Raw genomic sequence first — 17,667 nt, 5'->3', positions numbered from 1 at the left:
TGGTATGCGATACGCTCCGGCCCGATTGAGGGCGGTTCCTGGTGTGTCGGGGATCTGGACCACCGCGCCCACCTCCATTACTAAGCACTGATGCTGGAGGTGCCCCAGCTCCCCACAGTGGCAGCAAACCGGCCCGGGCTTTCTCTCTGCACCGGCGCTCTGGGGTTCAGTCACCTGAGGGGGGAAAGAGACAGACACAGAAGCAGGAAATGGGAGGGCACCGCGGGTGCAGCAGGCCGGCTGGGGTGGAGCCGGCCCCCACCTCCGCAGTGGGGGAATGGGGTGAGGATGAGACACAGAAGGGGAGAAAGAGAGAGAGAGAGAGAGAGGAGAAGCAGAGATCTGCGATCCTGCCGTGGGAACTGCCGCCAAATGATCCTCTGCCAACTCAATGGCCTGATCCAGCGACGCCGGGTGATGGCACTGGACCCACTCCGTTGTTCTTTCATGACGCCGGACGATGAATTGCTCCAGTGCCACCAGATTGACGATTCCCTCGGCGTCGCGGTTGTCAGCCCTCAGCCACCGCTGGCAGGTGTCCCGGAGTTGCTGGCCAAATGCGAATGGCCAGCCGACCTTCTCTAGGTGTAGAGCATGGAAGCACTGGTGTTGTTGTTCGGGGGTGCACCCCACACGCTGGAGGACGGCCCGGCGCAGGTCTGCGTAGGCCAGCCGGCTGTTGGCGGGGACCTGTAGCACGGCCAGCTGCACCTCGCCCATTAGCAGGGGGAGGAGGCGTGCCGCGCATTGTTCCACCGGACAGCCCCAGGCCCCTGCTGCTTGTTCAAATAGCGCAAAGAAGGCCTCGGGGTCATCATGCGGGCCCATCTTCGTTAGTGTGAGGTGGGGTGGGCCTGCAGCGGTGGAGGTGGTGGACCCCGGAAACGCGAGGAGGTGCCAGAACGCCTGACGATCTTCCTGTTGCGCCAGCACCAGGGCCTCGAATCGTTGCTCTTGCTCCTTTTGGAGGGCGACCAGCGCCTGGTGCTGGCTCTGTTGGGCCATGGCCAGAGCATGGATCAGGTCTGCGAAGGGGGAGAATTCCATGGGGCTGTTCTCCTCTGTGCTCCTCCCAGGTTTCGGCACCACTGTAGAACTTTGAGCGGGTGGGTGAAGCACAGAAATACGGCAGGCCAGAACTGAGTTTCCAAAAACTCTTTATTGTAACACTTTTCAGCATTTTCACTCTCCCAGACACACGCACACACACATCAGCCATCTGGTTGGGGAGAGAGCTCTCTTCCTCTGCTTACTCTTTCCTTATATAGGGCGCTGTCACTGGGAAGACACACACAAACACAGGTTAATTGACATCAGGTGTAGTGATTCTGCCACTTACCTTCCCCTGACTCCACCCTCCGGCCACAGACAGATGCTTGACCATGCCCCCACTGCCACAATGACCTACTGTTGGCATCTGATCAGGGCTGTGTCTTGCTACTTGTGTTGCTTGACCTTAGGGCAGCATTTGATACCATTGATCATTCCATTCTTCTGGATAGACTAGAAAACGTTGTGGGAGTTAAGGGAACGGCCCTCTCCTGGCTCAGCTCTTATTTAACTGATCGTTATCAGTATGTTGATATAAATGGTGATATTTCTAGATGTACTGAGGTAAAGTTCGGTGTTCCACAAGGTTCTGTCTTGGGTCCACTGCTTTTTTTCTTTATATATGTTACCTCTGGGTGATATTATTCGTAAACATTGTATTAGTTTCCACTGTTATGCTGATGACACACAGTTGTATATTTCTGCAAAACCTGATGAGAGACACCAGCTTAATAGAATTGAGGAATGTGTAAAGGACATTAGACACTGGATGCTTATTAATTTCCTTCTGCTTAACTCTGACAAGACTGAAGTACTTGTACTAGGACCACACATGCAGCTAGAAGCAAGTTTTCTGATTCCACAGTAACACTGAATGACCTTTCTGTTCCTTCACGTGCAGCAGTAAAAGATCTCGGGGTGATTATTGACCCCAGTCTTTCATTCGAAACTCACATTGATACCATTACCCGGATAGCTTTCTTTCATCTCAGAAATATTGCTAAGATAAGAAATTTAATGTCACTACATGATGCGGAAAAACTAGTTCATGCTTTTGTTACCTCCAGGTTGGATTATTGTAATGCCTTACTGTCTGGATGTCCCAAAAAGTGCATAATTAAGCTCCAGGGAGTTCAAAATGCAGCAGCAAGAGTCCTTACTAGAAAACATGACCACATCACGCCTGTCTAATCCACACTGCATTGGCTCCCAATCAAATTCCGTATTGATTATAAAATACTACTATTGACCTTTATAGCACTAAATGGTCTCGCACCACAGTACCCAAGTGAACTCCTGCTCCTTTATGACCTGCCACGCCTACTTAGATCAAAAGGTGCAGGCTATCTGCTGGTACCTCGTATAGTGACGGCTACATCAGGGGGCAGAGCCTTTTCTTACAAAGCCCCACAGTTATGGAACAGCCTTCCAAGTAATGTTCGGGAATCAGACACAGTCTCAGCGTTTAAGTCTAGGCTGAAAACATATCTGTTTAGCCAAGCCTTTTGTTAATGGTGTTTATGAGGTAAAGGTGTAGATCTGGAGGGTCCTCAGACATAGTGTTTTGGTAAACTGGGATGTATGGATGCTGTCAGTCCCCACTCGCTTGCTCACTCGAGTTTGTTGACAGTGTAGTGGCTGGCTGCTTTATGTCTTGGGGCTCCCTCATGCCTGTGTTACCTTCTGGCTCTCTCCTTTTAGTTATGCTGTCATAGTTAGTTGCCGGAGTCCCTGCTTGTACTCAGTGCAATCTGTATACTGTTCCTACTTATTCAGGTGACATTGGGCATACCTAACAACCTGCATTTTCATTCCCTCTCCCCCCACCCCAAATCTGTCCCTCTGAGTTACATGGAGTCAACAGGAAATCTTTTGGTGGAGAGGGTGGAGACCTCGACTGGCTATCGTAGCCTGCAGGGAATCAGCCGTCAGACATTCTGTCGCATGTCCCAGACCCGGTGAAATGTAACTGAATTGTCTTGGCCAGCCCTAAGGGTCCCATCTGCATCTCATCATTGCTGAGGAGTGTGCTCCCATCACCCAATCAAGGCAAGGCAAGTTTATTTATATAGCACATTTCATACACAGTGGCAGTTCAATGTGCTTTACAGAAGTAAAAGCAGAACAGTAAACAATAGAAAATAAAATTACATAAAATAATTGGGGAAGAAAAATAATAAGAATTAAACAATAGTAGAAATAAAATAATAAAATGAAATAAAAGTTCAAAAAAAGGAATCAAGCATCCAGCCAGAGCAGGTCATGATATTTTTTTTCACCATATTAACATGCCATTGTTGTGTGTTATGCCTGATGTCAAGACTCTCGTCTCTGCAAGCCTACCACACAGACTTAATACTTGTGTTATTTTTAGACATAGACACCTGTTGCCTACACTTATTCAGGTGACATTGGGCATATCTAACAACCTGTGTTTTCTCTCCCTCTCTCTCTCCCCCTCCCCCCAAATCTGTCCCTCTGTGTTACATATTGGTCCTGGGATCGAGATGCTGACCTCTTCTGCTCCTCTGACCTGCTTGATCTGTCCTGGTGCCCTGTGTCTGGTTGGAGTCTCATCGCATCGCTCCTGTGGAGGACGGCCCCATGAGGACAGTTGAAAATCACACTTGAAGGACGCTCTGGACTCTTACAGTAATGCTTTTATGGCTGAGGACTACAGTTGACTTGCTAACTTTAGTACTGCAGTTGTCATGAACAGTTTTGCACTTAAGTTTCCATCAATGAAGTGTTTATAACATCAACGAAACTGACATCATGTTAAAACTGTTAATATTATAGTTCTGCTGTCTGTTGTTGCCCAAATGAGGATGGGTTCCCTTTTGAGTCTGGATCCTCTCGAGGTTTCTTCCTCATGTCATGTGAGGGAGTTTTTCCTTGCCACCATCGCCACAGGCTTGTTCATTGGGGATAGATTAGGGATAAAATTAGCTCACGTTTTAAGTCGTTCAAATTCTGTAAAGCTGCTTTGCGACAATGCTTATTGTTAAAAGCGCTATACAAATAAACTTGACTTGACTATTATGATGTAAACAATTCCAATTTTGTTTATTTATTAATGAACAACACATTGCAATTTTTGTCTCATTAACTTACATTCGAGGCATTTAGCAGACACTCATCTGCCACTCTGGATACAACATATCCAGAGCAGCCTGGTGTTAGGTGCCTTACTCAAGAGCACTTCAGCCATTCCTGTTGGTGCAAGAAATTGAACCACCACCCTTTTGATCCCAAAGCTGCTTCTCTAATCATTCAGCCACAGCTTAACCCATGGCCTAAAGATTTGAGAGAAATGGTTAGTTCAGGAGAAAGGGAAAAAAGAGAAGCTGGTAAGGGAATGATTGAAGCTACAGCTGAAATATTTTAAAAGGTGTATCCTAAACTATGGTGCCCACTATCCAGAATGCAAGGTGCCATGAAGTAGTTGCCCATTCTCTATTGTTAACATCCATTGCCCAACACGATTACAAATATCCTGTTAGCTCGTAAGGTATAATATAACATCCATAACTTGAAAATGTCACATTCTCAAGACTAGTTTTCCGAAAGTAATTCATTCCAAAAATAACAAATATTTTCAAATCGATACTTTGTGTGTTCAGTCAAGTCTCTTAAATGGTACACATGTAATTCTTTCTGCACTTGTCTTTGAAATTCACAGATACCCTTTTTCCACCAAATCAGTTCCAGGGCTGGTTCGGGCCCAGTGCTGGTGCTGGTTCACATCTCGTTCAACTTGCGAGCCAGCTGAGAACCAGTTTGCTTTTCCATAGCTCAGGGTGCTAAGCAGAGCCATGTCATTACGTCACTGTATATGTCAGTTACGTCACTGCGTTTGTATAAATCTTGGCGTGAACATCATAGCAACAACAACACAGAGAAGAAGCAGCAGCAGCAGCAACAACAACAATAATAATGGATGACTTCGCATTTGTACAGCTGCTGCTTCTCGCCGCTTAAAAATGGCGACCTTTCGTGATCTTGCTATTGTTGTTGGTCTTAACAACTCCGCCCCCGCTGACATAAGCGGTTCTTTCCTCTGGCCCAGCAAAGAGTTGGTGCTAGCCTGGAACTGGTTTTTCTGGCCCCAGAGCCATTTTTTTGTCAGTGGAAACAGAAAACCCGGTTCCAAACTAAGCACTGGCCCCAAACCAGCCCTGGAATTGCTTTGGTAGAAAAGGGGCAAGAGTTTGTAGAAAAACTACAATCTCCCATAGAATTATATCTGTTTGATGTTACATCTATAATGCAAAAAAAGTGATGTATTTTTAGGATGTCCATAATGATATGAATTTTGAGGATTTATCTGTATTCAACTGCAGAGGTTTCATTCAAAGTTATGGAGATTAATCCACTAATGCTGAACTTGTCTAAGCTCTGAAGCATTTTGTTTTCCAATATGAGTGGAAATGTCACATCTACGACACTGAAAACACCCCAGAATGTAAAACCGGAAAACTTTCAATTGTGAAACTTACATGTTACCGACTGTACAACATCCAAATGTTATTGCTTGTTGATTTTTTTTTCTTGACGTTTATATGACTAAATATGTACAGAGCCCATCAAGGGACGTGTGAAAAAAGTGGAAAGTTTCTCATGTTCACGGTATACAGGGTGAATTATTTACAATTGTATTTAAAGTTGCATTTTCTCACACACCAGTCTGCATATTCCAAAAGGAACCTCTTGTCTTGTAAAGGCTCAAAGGTCAAACAAATGCTCAAAATGTTCAGTAAATCACACAGTAAATAACAGACAGGACATCTATAATCAATTCCTGGACAGAATCTGAAAATGGTCATTGATGGAACTCCTGAATTGTTGGTGTTGCCTGTATTTCACATCATTGCCCAAGGCAAAATATAAATAAAATTAAACAAAAGTGAACTACTGAAAGATGGACACATCACCAGGTCATTGCAGGGCTGACACAGAGACAAACAACCATTCACACTCACAGGCAATTTAGAGCCACAAATTAATGTAACCTACAACCCTGATTCCAAAAAAGTTGGGACAAAGTACAAATTGTAAATAAAAACGGAATGCAATGATGTGGAAGTTTCAAAATTCCATATTTTATTCAGAATAGAACATAGATGACATATCAAATGTTTAAACTGAGAAAATGTATCATTTAAAGAGAAAAATTAGGTGATTTTAAATTTCATGACAACAACACATCTCAAAAAAGTTAGTACAAGGCTGCAGGTGCAATTGGTTTTAAGTGATCAATCTCATTAAATCAGTCTCATTGAATCATTCTCATTGAATTGTTCCATTAATTTTGGTGCTTAATAATAAATTACCAAACAGCTAAATTATGGTACATTCCAAATTATTATGATCACTTACCGTATTACATAACTCATATGCACCTTTAGAATTCTTTTGAGATTGGGCGACTTCAAGTATATTATTAGGCACAACAAATAAAGACACACAGTTTCAATAATAATGGAATTTATTATAACAAAGATAAAAATGAATAATAGCAGTTGGAATCATTATATACAAATATGATATGGTGTGTGTGTGTGTGTGTGTGTTATCTGAGGTGTGGGGGATCACCACGTGGGGGGTGACCACGTGTTTCTAAGTAGAACAAAAGAGTTAGCTTTGGTAGCTAACTAAGATGTGTTTGTGAGGCCTGTGTGTGTGGCCTGAACAAAAAGTTAGCATGGATTGCTAGCTAAGGTGTGTTTGTGTGTGTCCATGTGGTGCAGGCCTAGAATAGCCTCGTGTTGCTAGCTAAGACAAAGGAAAGCTAGCTAAGGTGTGTTTGTGAGGCCTGTGGCCACGTGGTGGGGCCTTATGGTCCCTGGAGACAATACAATTAGCCCTGGATGCTAATGAGACAAAAGAATTAGCCGTAGGCTAATTTCACTAGCTTATCACACTACTAAATCCACTGAAATCTTGATGAGGTCAAAATATGTGTAATAATGAAGTTAAGGGTTAGAAAGGAATAGAGAGAGAGCATGCAACCTATCTATTAAGCAATTGAGAGATCAAAACAAAATAGAACAATCAATTCAATATCCTGAGGGTCTACAGTGTAAAAATTTAAACTGTTCCTGAGTTTAAATTCACACTGCTTCATAAAAGCTAATTCCTAAGACTAGGTTTTGCCCAAATGCCAGTTTTACTTCAGTATCTCGTCTCTACGCGAGATTATGAGATGTTCTGAGACTTTTGGAGTTTCACCGTTGTGGAGCACGTGAGTCGCTTCCGTGGAAGGCAGAGGATTTCTTGGTCCGACGCGTGGACGCTCGTGATGAAAAGAAAGTCTCTGATCAGACAATGTGCACAGAGAATTAATTAGAAGGATCCGGTCGCTTCTAAATTTAAATTAACTGCTTGGGCTGCAGTCGTACGTACTTATAATGAATAAAAACCAGTTGTAACTCGACTGAGTTAAAAATCGCACAATTCTGGATTTTTACCGTGGCCAGTGGTAAACAAAGAAATTGCGCTAAATCGTGGATCTTGCAAGAAAGAAAAGATGTCTTTATCTGGTTTTCTGGTGCGGGGTATCTCTTCGTGTACAGATGGCTTGAAATCCAGACTAGAGAGAGATAGACGGAAGCATTGTTCCATTACTTATGTCTTCGGGGAGGAAGTGACGTCATGGAGGACGTGACATAGGTGATCATGCCCCGGCGTGACGCAGGTCAATGCAGAAGTTGGCTGATGGGAAATGTAGTTTCTTAAAGGGACTGTGTTGTACCTACAAGGCCATGTTTACCACTGTGAGACATCCCCTTTTCTCTTTACAACAGTCTGTAAACGTCTGGGGACTGAGGAGACAAGTTGCTCAAGTTTAGGGATAGGAATGTTAACCCATTCTTGTCTAATGTAGGATTCTAGTTGCTCAACTGTCTTAGGTCTTTTTTGTCGTATCTTCCGTTTTATGATGCGCCAAATGTTTTCGATGGGTGAAACATCTGGACTGCAGGCTGGCCAGTTCAGTCCCCGGACCCTTCTTCTACGCAGCCATGATGCTGTAATTGATGCAGTATGTGGTTTGGCATTGTCATGTTGGAAAATGCAAGGTCTTCCCTGAAAGAGACATCGTCTGGATGGGAGCATATGTTGCTCTAGAACCTGGATATACCTTTCAGCATTGATGGTGTCTTTCCAGATGTGTAAGCTGCCCATGTCACCCGCACTAATGCAACCCCATACCATCAGAGATGCAGGCTTCTGAACTGAGCGCCGATAACAACTTAGGTCATCCTTCCCCTCTTTAGTCCGAATGACACGGCGTCCCTGATTTCCATAAAGAACTTCAAATTTTGATTCATCTGACCACAGAACAGTTTTCCACTTTGCCACAGTCCATTTTAAATGAGCCTTGGCCCAGAGAAGACGTCTGCGCTTCTGGATCATGTTTAGATACGGCTTCTTCTTTGAACTATAGAGTTTTAGCTGGCAACGGCGGATGGCACGGTGAATTGTGCTCACAGATAATGTTCTCTGGAAATATTCCTGAGCCCATTTTGTGATTTCCAATACAGAAGCATGCCTGTATGTGATGCAGTGCCGTCTAAGGGCCCAAAAATCACGGGCACCCAGTATGGTTTTCTGGCCTTGACCCTTATGCACAGAGATCCTTCCAGATTCTCTGAATCTTTTGATGATATTATGCACTGTAGGTGATGATATGTTCAAACTCTTTGCAATTTTACACTGTCGAACTCCTTTCTGATATTGCTCCACTATTTGTCGGCGCAGAATTAGGGGGACTGGTGATCCTCTTCCCATCTTTACTTCTGAGAGCCGCTGCCACGACACGATGCTCTTTTTATACCCAATCATGTTAATGACCTATTGCCAATTGACCTAATGAGTTGCAATTTGGTCCTCCAGCTGTTCCTTTTTTGTACCTTTAACTTTTCCAGCCTCTTATTGCCCCTGTCCCAACTTTTTTGAGATGTGTTGCTGTCATGAAATTTCAAATGAGCCAATATTTGGCATGAAATTTCAAAATGTCTCACTTTCGACATTGGATATGTTGTCTATGTTCTATTGTGAATACAATATCAGTTTTTGAGATTTGTAAATTATTGCATTCCATTTTTATTTACAATTTGTACTTTGTCCCAACTTTTTTGGAATCAGTGTTGTACATTTATTTGGACTGTGGGAGAAACAAGAGCGCCCCGAGAAAACCCACACAGACACTGGGAGAACATGCAAACTCCACACAGAAAGGCCCTCATCAGGCTTGAACCCAGGACCTTCTTGCTGTGAAGCAACAGGGCTAACCACTCCACCCCCATAGCAAATGCAATCATGACTAAATAAAAAATTCACTTTTCTCATGACACCAGGCCAAACGTGGTCCTGTTCGTCCCACGCCACATCTAGCAGCTGACTTTCTGTCAGAGTGAGGGTGTACTCTGCCCGTGGAGTGTCGTGATCATTTAATGGTTAGTATTCTGTATTGTGGTCACAACAGCCCCAGTTTGTATCTATATCACAGCACTGCTTCTTCCATGTCACTCTTGAATAATGGATCAGTGGAAAATATGGGTGGAGAAAGAGTGCTCGCCCATCAAGTGGGCAGTCCTCACTCTCCCATACTACCTGCTCGGACACCTGTTCACCCTCTGTTCTGACCAGTGGGACCAACGTGTGGATCCCTCTGGGTATTGCCCTTCAGCACTTTAAATTTGAGGTGGTCCACAGGCCAGGGGCTGCATATGATGGTGGTGGATTACCTCTCCTGCTAGAAGGGGTGAGTGATAAGTTTTATATATAAAACTGTGGCTGTTGAAGTTAACGCAATAATGTGTTAATGCAAATTCCTTTTAACACCACAAATTTTTTCCACATGATTAATGCATGCATGTTCTGTGCCCCTCCCTCATAGTTTAGGAAATCAGGAAGTGACAGAGAGTGTGAGCAATGTAGTGAGTGGCTGGTCGGCGTAAGTCGTGATAAAGTGCACTTATGTACAGAATCAACTTATATTGTTGCATTCTGACAGTTTACATAAAACGTGTGTATTTTTTATATGCTTTTGATGGCCCAGAGGGGAGAAAAGATGTGTTAAGGCCCAGGTGTGTGTGTGTGTCTACAGTAAGTGCACATGCTACACGCTATAGTGAGAGTGTTTTATTCTGAGAAATTTGTGAGTTATGTAAAAGTGTTTATAAATGCAGTTTTTTTCTTGATTTAAAGATTGCCAATACTTTTTTCCAGAGTCCATATCACATAGTTGTTTAGTTTATTTTATTGCATATTTTGAGGCTGGAAATTAAGGACAGAACTCGAGGAAAATATGAGATTGTTTTGTTCACAATGAATTGTGCTAAACTCTCAGAATTATAAAGTTAACCCCAGTATCTGTGGGAGAGGTGGCTGAGAGGTTAAGGTGATGGACTGCTAATCAATTGTGCTTTGCGTGTGTGTTTGAATCCCACCCTTGTTGCAAGGTGAATCCTGAAGAGGCTGTGCATGACTCCTCATATTTGAACAACACAATAGAACACTCAAGCAAATCTGTCTAACAATAGGAGCATTTATTTGATTTTTTTTTAAATTTGAGTCCAGTACTTGAGTGCACTTGAATTTCATTGTATGTTTTCTGTACAATGACAATAAAGAATCTTATTTTGTATACACAGGATGTCAATCTTTCTTTTCTCCATCAAATCAGCCAGTTCTCTTCCAATACCAGTCATTGTGCCAACATTTCAATTTCCAATTCCACTCTCCTGCCTTTTCTATTCTCACATTTTTTCCAAATTTGCCTTCCACCTCTCTTTCTCCTCCTTTCCCCACCAGAAGCATCATTTCCACTGGTACCCTGCTGGGAAACAGTTTCAGTGGCGGTCTTGTTAAACCAGGCCTTGACCGATCCAGGATGAAAGCCCTCGTCATCTTCCGCATAGTTGATTTGGCACGAGTTTTATGCCAGATATCCTTCCTGACACAACCCTCCTCATTTCTCTGGGCTTGGGACCGGCGCTAAGAATACACTGGTTTGTGCACCGCAGTGGCTGGATTGATTGCTGCTCGAACATAAATTGAATTAAATGTCACTTTGATATTAATTTGAATTACTTTGAGAATAATGACAAAAATTTGAATTACTTCCTGATTCTACCACACTTGTTTGAATTACTTCCTTGTTATTTGTCACTAATTTGAATTACTTTGTAATTCAGTGACTTGAATTCAAATTATGTTCTTCATTGATGACTTCAGAGCCTTCATGGATGACATGACTATTACAACAAAGTCTGTTCCTGAAGGAAGATGGATGCTGGAGGACATTGGCAGACTGATGACATGGTCGAAGATGAAGTTTAAGCCAACCAGGCTTCTAGACTTGGATTTCAAGAAAGGCAAAGTTCAGGACAGCTTCAAATTCAGGATAGATGGTGAAGACATTCTGACAGTTTCTGAGAAGCCAGTCAAGAGCCTTGGCAAGTGGTTCAACAGCACACTGAGAGACAAGGAGAGTATCTTTCAGATGAGACAACAAGCTGAAGAATGGATGTGCACTGTTGATAAGAGCAGTCTACCCAGGAAGTACAAGGCTTGGTGTTACCAGCACGGGGTGCTTCCAAGACTCCCCTGGCCATTACTGGTGTATAACAGCTCCACATCTTCTGTAGAAACCATGGAGAGGATGATCAACAGATACATCAGACGATGGCTGGGACTTCCCAGAAGTTTTTCCATCTTTGGGCTTTACAGTACCAGTAGTAAGCTTCAATTACCACTATCATCACTTACAGAGGAATTCAAGGTGACCAAAGTACATCAGGTGATGATATTGAGGGAAAGCACAGATGAGAAAGTTAGAAAAGCAGGAATAGAGGTGCCCACCAGTCATAAGTGGCAAGCAGACCAAGATGTGAAGGATGCTGAAGAATGTCTCTGATATAGCAACATCATTGGTACAGTCAGGACAGGACAGCTGGGGCTTGGATGTGTTACTAGGCCAAGCTGGAAGACAGCAACACCAACCCAGAGCAGAGAGATGGTCCAAAAAGAGGTTCGCCAAGTAGAAGAGGAGGCATGCCAAACAAGAGCAGTTGCAATGAAGAAACAGGGAGGTTGGTTATGTTGGAAGGTACACGTAATCAGATGCTTTCATGGAGCATCCTTTGGCATATGGAAGACAGTTGTATAGCCTTCTTGTTGAGGTCCACTTATGACACGCTTCCAACTCCAACTAACTTGAAGACATGGGGCCTAACAGATAACCCCACCTGCAAGTTATGTGGTGAACCTGCGAGCCTGGAACATATCCTGTGCTCCTGCAACACAGCACTACTGAGTGAAATAGTCACAGTTATTGATATAGCCAGAAGGAAGGTCCACCACAGAACCAAGGGGCCCACCTTAATTAAGTTTATAAAAGAGGGGGCTAATCCAGTGACTAGTGCCACCAAAGGAACTGGGATCCTTCCAACAGCACAAGACTGGAAGTTAAAGGTGGCTCTGAAAGAACAACTGAAGTTTCCTTTAGACATCGCCACAACAAGGCTAAGACCAGATGTGCTGCTGTTTTCAAGGTCAACAAAGCAGCTTATGGTGCTTGAACTGACTGTACCATGGGAAGAAAGCATTGAAGAGGTGCACGAGAGGAAGTGGGGTAAATACCAGCCGCTACTAGAAGAGTGCCAGCAGAAAGGATGGAAGATGTGGAACCTGCCGGTAGAAGTAGGGTGCAGAGGATTTGTTGGTCAATCCTTGTGGAAAGCACTCAGCATCCTGGGCATCACAGGATCAACCCGCAGGAAAGCCATATCTGACATCAGTAGACAGACTGAGTCAGCCTCTCACTGGTTGTGGGTTAAGAGAAAGCAGTGATGGGAGAGCTCACAGTTCCAGGTTGAGTAAACTAACTCAGTTGGTGCAGCTCTGGAGGACGTAGTGGGTAGCGCGAAAACGTCTGATGAAGTAGATACCCACCTGATGACGGAACTGACTGCAGTGCCTCACCACTGTTTGGCTATTTTCTGATTATATGCATTAATTTGAATTACTTTTTGTTCCTTTCAGATTAATTTGAATTCATTGTGATCCTAAGATATTTATTTGAATTACTTCCTGGGTTTCTAATATTTATTTGAATTCATGATTGCTGCTGTAACACAAATTTGAATTAATAGTCATTTTATTATTTCAATTTGAATAATTTCCAGATTAATGACACTAATTTGAATCACTTCATGATTCTGTCACATTCATTTGAATTCCTTCTTGGTCATTTGACATGGATTTCAATGACAGGACTTAAACAGAAAACTCTATGGTTCAAACATTCAGAATCTAGGGCATTATTCAAGAAGCCCACTGAAATGGACTTCATGAATAATGTCTGATCTAATACTAACATTCGGGTTAAATGTAGAAAATATAGTCATACTTCCACAGTCTGAAGTTATCTCAAATCATTATCTCATCTCATTCAAACTATGTCTGAGTAATAATATATGCACCTCACCACACTACTGTATTAAACATACATTTGCGTCAACTAATGCACAGAGCTTTATAAATGATCTCCCAGAGTTATCAACTTTGATTCGGTCACTGTCAGCCCCTGCAGAACTTGATCAGGCAACTGGATGCTTAGAATCAACATTCCGCCATACCTTAGATAATGTAGCTCCTCTTAAAAGGAAAATGGTCAGAGACAAAAAATTAGCACCCTGGTATAATGATGACACTCGCACATTAAAACAGACCACTCAAAAATTGGAACATAAATGGCGTCAAACAAAATTGGTAGTGTTCAAATTAGCATGGAAGGAGAGCTTCCTGAAGTATAGAAAAAGCTCTTAGTGCTGCGAGATCAACATATCTCTCCTCCCTAATAGAAGATAACAAAAATTATCCTAGATTCCTATTTAATACTGTAGCAAAATTAACCAGGAATAAGTCCACTATAGACACATGCACACCTGTAGTATGTAGTAGCAATGATTTCATGAATTTCTTTAATGACAAAATTGAGAATATCCTACAAAAAATTCAAACTACTAATTTAAGATCAGACAATGTAGGTGACCCTGTAGTTAACATATAACTGTATCAGATCATCAATTAGAATGTTTTACTCCCCTAAAAGAAACTGAATTACTTTCATTAATCTCGGCATCAAAAACCTCAACTTGCATCGTACTGTTCTTAAAGCTAACAGCCAGCTAAACTCATCTCTTCAACAAATCCCTCAAGGAAGAAGCAGGTCTTGTAGTTAACGAGGTTTATTGAAAAGAAGGTAAAACTGAAATAAACACAAATACAGCAGGTAAGTATAAAATAATATCTAAACATCAGGTAAGTATCAGATAATCAGGTAAGTATTACAAAATATCTACATTAATAGGTAGGACAGGTAGGTAACTAAATGCTATACTTAGCTTAGCTTCCATGCTAATTAGGTCTATGGTAAGTCACACAAAGGAATTGCTAACAATTTAGCTGAGTCATTAACCATTTCCAGTACATTAACTGCCTTACTGTTTTCACATGGATTAACTTATTTTCTCATAAAATGTTCAATTAAACTATTTATCTATTCATTAACTATTTATTTCCACAGGTAAATCAACATAAAATGTACTTACTGGCAATGCCACACCAAAAGGAAAGATAAAGTTTCAGAGGAGCTGAGCTAACATGTATCCTTCACCTTGAACAACTAAAAAATGGCTACTCCGGGAACAGGAAGTTACATTATACCAAAGTCTTAAAAATTAGAATGTCAAAATAAAAGCCCTTATCAAAATATGTTCACCGTGGCATCACACTCCCCGCCTAGCATCCCTAGATGCCACACTCCCTTAACCTAAACAGTCTCTGCCTCCAGGAGTAGAACCATGTCAGAGACAGGTCTCAGGTAAGTCTTCGGCGGATGATGAGATGCGACCTTGACGTCCACTTTTCTGACAAGTCCATCACTTGGGAAGGTCTTCTCAACTCTTCCAATGGACCACTCATTTCTTCTGGCTTGCTTGTCTTTCAATAGCACTATGTCTCCTTCCTTGAGATTTGGTTTCTTAGCGTGCCACTTCTGCCTGGCTTGAAGTATGCTCAAGTACTCCCGTCTCCATCTTGCCCAGAATGTCTCTGCTAAGGCCTGTACTCTCTTCCATTGCTGCTTCAACAGACTGGCCTCTGAGCCTTCTGCAGGAGGAGCTGGTATGGTACCACTCTTCTGCGTGAGCAGCATCACTGGAGTAAGTATCAGCAGCGCTTCAGGATCTGAGGAGACCGGTATTAACGGCCTGGAGTTGATTATAGCGGTGACTTCCGCCATGAACATGCACAGAACTTTGTGAGTGACCTTTAACCTTCCAGCTTGGAGCAACATAGAATCAAGGATGCGACATGCTGTACCTATCATGCGCTCCCAGCTCCCACCCATATTGGAGGCATGCGGCAGGTTAAAGACCCAGGTGCACCTCTGAGAGCACAGGAAAGTATTCACACTTTCTTCCTCAGCTTCCGTTGCAGCCTTCAAGTTGGAGTTGGCACCCACAAAGTTCGTTCCACGATCTGAACGTAGCTGCTTGGCTGGTCCCCTAATTGCGAAGAACCTGCGGAGGGCATTGATGCAGCTTGAGGCACTCATTGTCTCAATCACTTCTATATGAACTGCTCTTGTGGACATGCACGTGAACAGCACTGCCCATCTCTTGCTGTTGGCACTACCACCTCGGGTCCGTCGGGTTACGACCTCCCAGGGTCCGAAGACGTCCAACCCTAAGTAGGTGAATGGAAGTTCCTGCTTTAGGCGCTCTTGAGGAAGGTCCGCCATCTGCTGCTGTTCCAGTTTGCCGTGCAACCGCCTGCATATCACACACTTGAACACCATGCTGCTGATGGCTCGCTGAGCTCCCACTATCCATAGACCACTTGCACGCACTGCTCCTTCATTAAAGTGCCTTCCTTGGTGTTGCACTCTGAAGTGGTGGTGATGAATAAGCAATGTGGCAACATGGTGCTTACCAGGAATAAGGAGTGGGTGAGACTCATCAGTCAGCAAGTTCGAGTGAGTGATTCGGCCTCCAACACGTAGCTGACCCTCTGCGTCTAACACGGTGAAGTTTCTTCAGAGGACTCTGTGCAGCTAAGTCTTGTCCCTGCTGGAGACAACTTATCTCATCTGCGTACACCTCATGCTGTACAGTTTTGATGATGACGCGCTCTGCGGCAGTAAGCTCTGAAGCTGTTTCTCCTTTCTTGCAGTGATGCCATCCGACACATCCTGTGTCAGGTGAGGGTTCGTGGAAACTCTGGGCTATGTGCCTCAGACGTGCTACGGCTCTTGTCAGACGCTCCCAGGATGAAAACCTCTCAAAGCATTGTGAGTCCAGCTGTGTCCCTGCAACCTTGGTCAGAAAAGTTGCGGCCTCAGGACGAAGTTCTGGATCTGCATCCCGATCGATCAACTGAAAGCCACTCTCATCTGATGATGAGCTGTCTGGCTGCAGCAATAACTTTGGTCCGGTAAGCCAATTGGTTGCTTGCAGCTGGGTTGCTGACACTGACCTCGTAGCATGGTCTGCTGGATTGTTCTTGGTGGCAACATACCTCCACTGACTCGGGTGACTGGACTGCCACATCCGGTGTATGCGATTGCTCACAAACACGTAAAACCTTCTGGACCTATTGTTGATGTAGCCCAATACCACCCTACTGTCAGTGAAGAATGTGATCTTGCCCAGTGCTTGGCCTAATTCTTCTTTGACCTGGTCTGCGATCTCTGTAGCTAACACTGCTGCTCAAAGCTCCAGCCTAGGGACAGTGAGCTCCGTCAGAGGTGCAAGCTTGGCCTTGCCCAACACAAAGCTTACTTCTATGTGGCCATTCGCATCCTCTACCTTAAGGTAAGCTACTGCTGCAATCGCCTTCACTGAAGTATCAGAAAAGAAACATAACTCTGTGCACTTTGCTGTCGTTACTGGGAAAGAAGCGCAAGTGCGAGGGATGTTCAGCTGATTCAGCTCCTGCAGAGACTCCTGCCATCTCTGCCACTTGAGGAACTTCTCATCAGGTAATAGCTATCCCCGTCTGTACCTTGGGACACCAGTTCTCTCAGGAGAAACCTGCCTTGGATCGTCACGGGTGCTAAGAATCCGAGCGGATCGAATAAGCTGTTAATTGTGGACAGAACGCCTCTGCGTGTAAAAGGCTTCTGCGACTTAGGAATGATGAATGTGAAGGTGTCCTTAGTCATGTCCCAGGCAACACCTAGACTGTGCTGGACAGGTAAGTCATCAACAGCAAGATTTAAAGCCTCGATGCTCTTGGCCCGATCGTCTGCAGGAAAGGCTTCCATAACCTCTGCTTTGTTGGAAGCAATCTTGTGAAGCTTTATGTTGTAGCACTTCAGCAACTGCTGAGCTCGCGTCAAGACATCCACGGCTTTGGCCTCTGAGGGAAAGGACCGGAGGACATCATCGACATAGAAGTCAGTCTTGATGAACTCAGACATCGCTGCCAAAGTCCTTCTCTCCCTCTTGGGCTGATCTTCTCAACCCATAGGTTGTGACTGCTGGTGACAGGCTGTTCCTGAACACGTGAACTGTCATGCGGGAATCTACCACTTCATTCTCA

At 43.8% G+C, this 17,667-nt stretch overlaps 1 protein-coding gene across 2 annotated transcripts; it reads right to left on the bottom strand.

The window, feature by feature from the left end:
• Window positions 1-1,190: 1,190 nt before the first annotated feature.
• On the bottom strand, window positions 1,191-16,472 carry LOC132889877 (uncharacterized). Of its 2 annotated transcripts, none has more exons than XM_060926701.1 (2): window positions 14,673-16,472; window positions 1,191-1,278 (listed from the first exon to the last, which is right to left on the bottom strand). In XM_060926701.1, exon 1 carries the CDS (start codon window positions 15,920-15,922, stop codon window positions 14,894-14,896), a length of 1,029 nt encoding a protein of 342 aa, XP_060782684.1. In that variant the 5' UTR covers window positions 15,923-16,472; the 3' UTR covers window positions 1,191-1,278; window positions 14,673-14,893. The 2 variants fall into 2 exon arrangements, with proteins under 2 accessions (XP_060782684.1, XP_060782689.1); XM_060926706.1 differs by lacking the exon at window positions 1,191-1,278 and adding an exon at window positions 14,290-14,329.
• Window positions 16,473-17,667: the final 1,195 nt, after the last annotated feature.

This window comes from Neoarius graeffei, chromosome 1, assembly GCF_027579695.1.
Source record: "Neoarius graeffei isolate fNeoGra1 chromosome 1, fNeoGra1.pri, whole genome shotgun sequence".
NCBI classification, from domain to species: Eukaryota; Metazoa; Chordata; class Actinopteri; order Siluriformes; family Ariidae; genus Neoarius; species Neoarius graeffei.
This window is presented reverse-complemented; position numbering and strand designations above follow the sequence as displayed.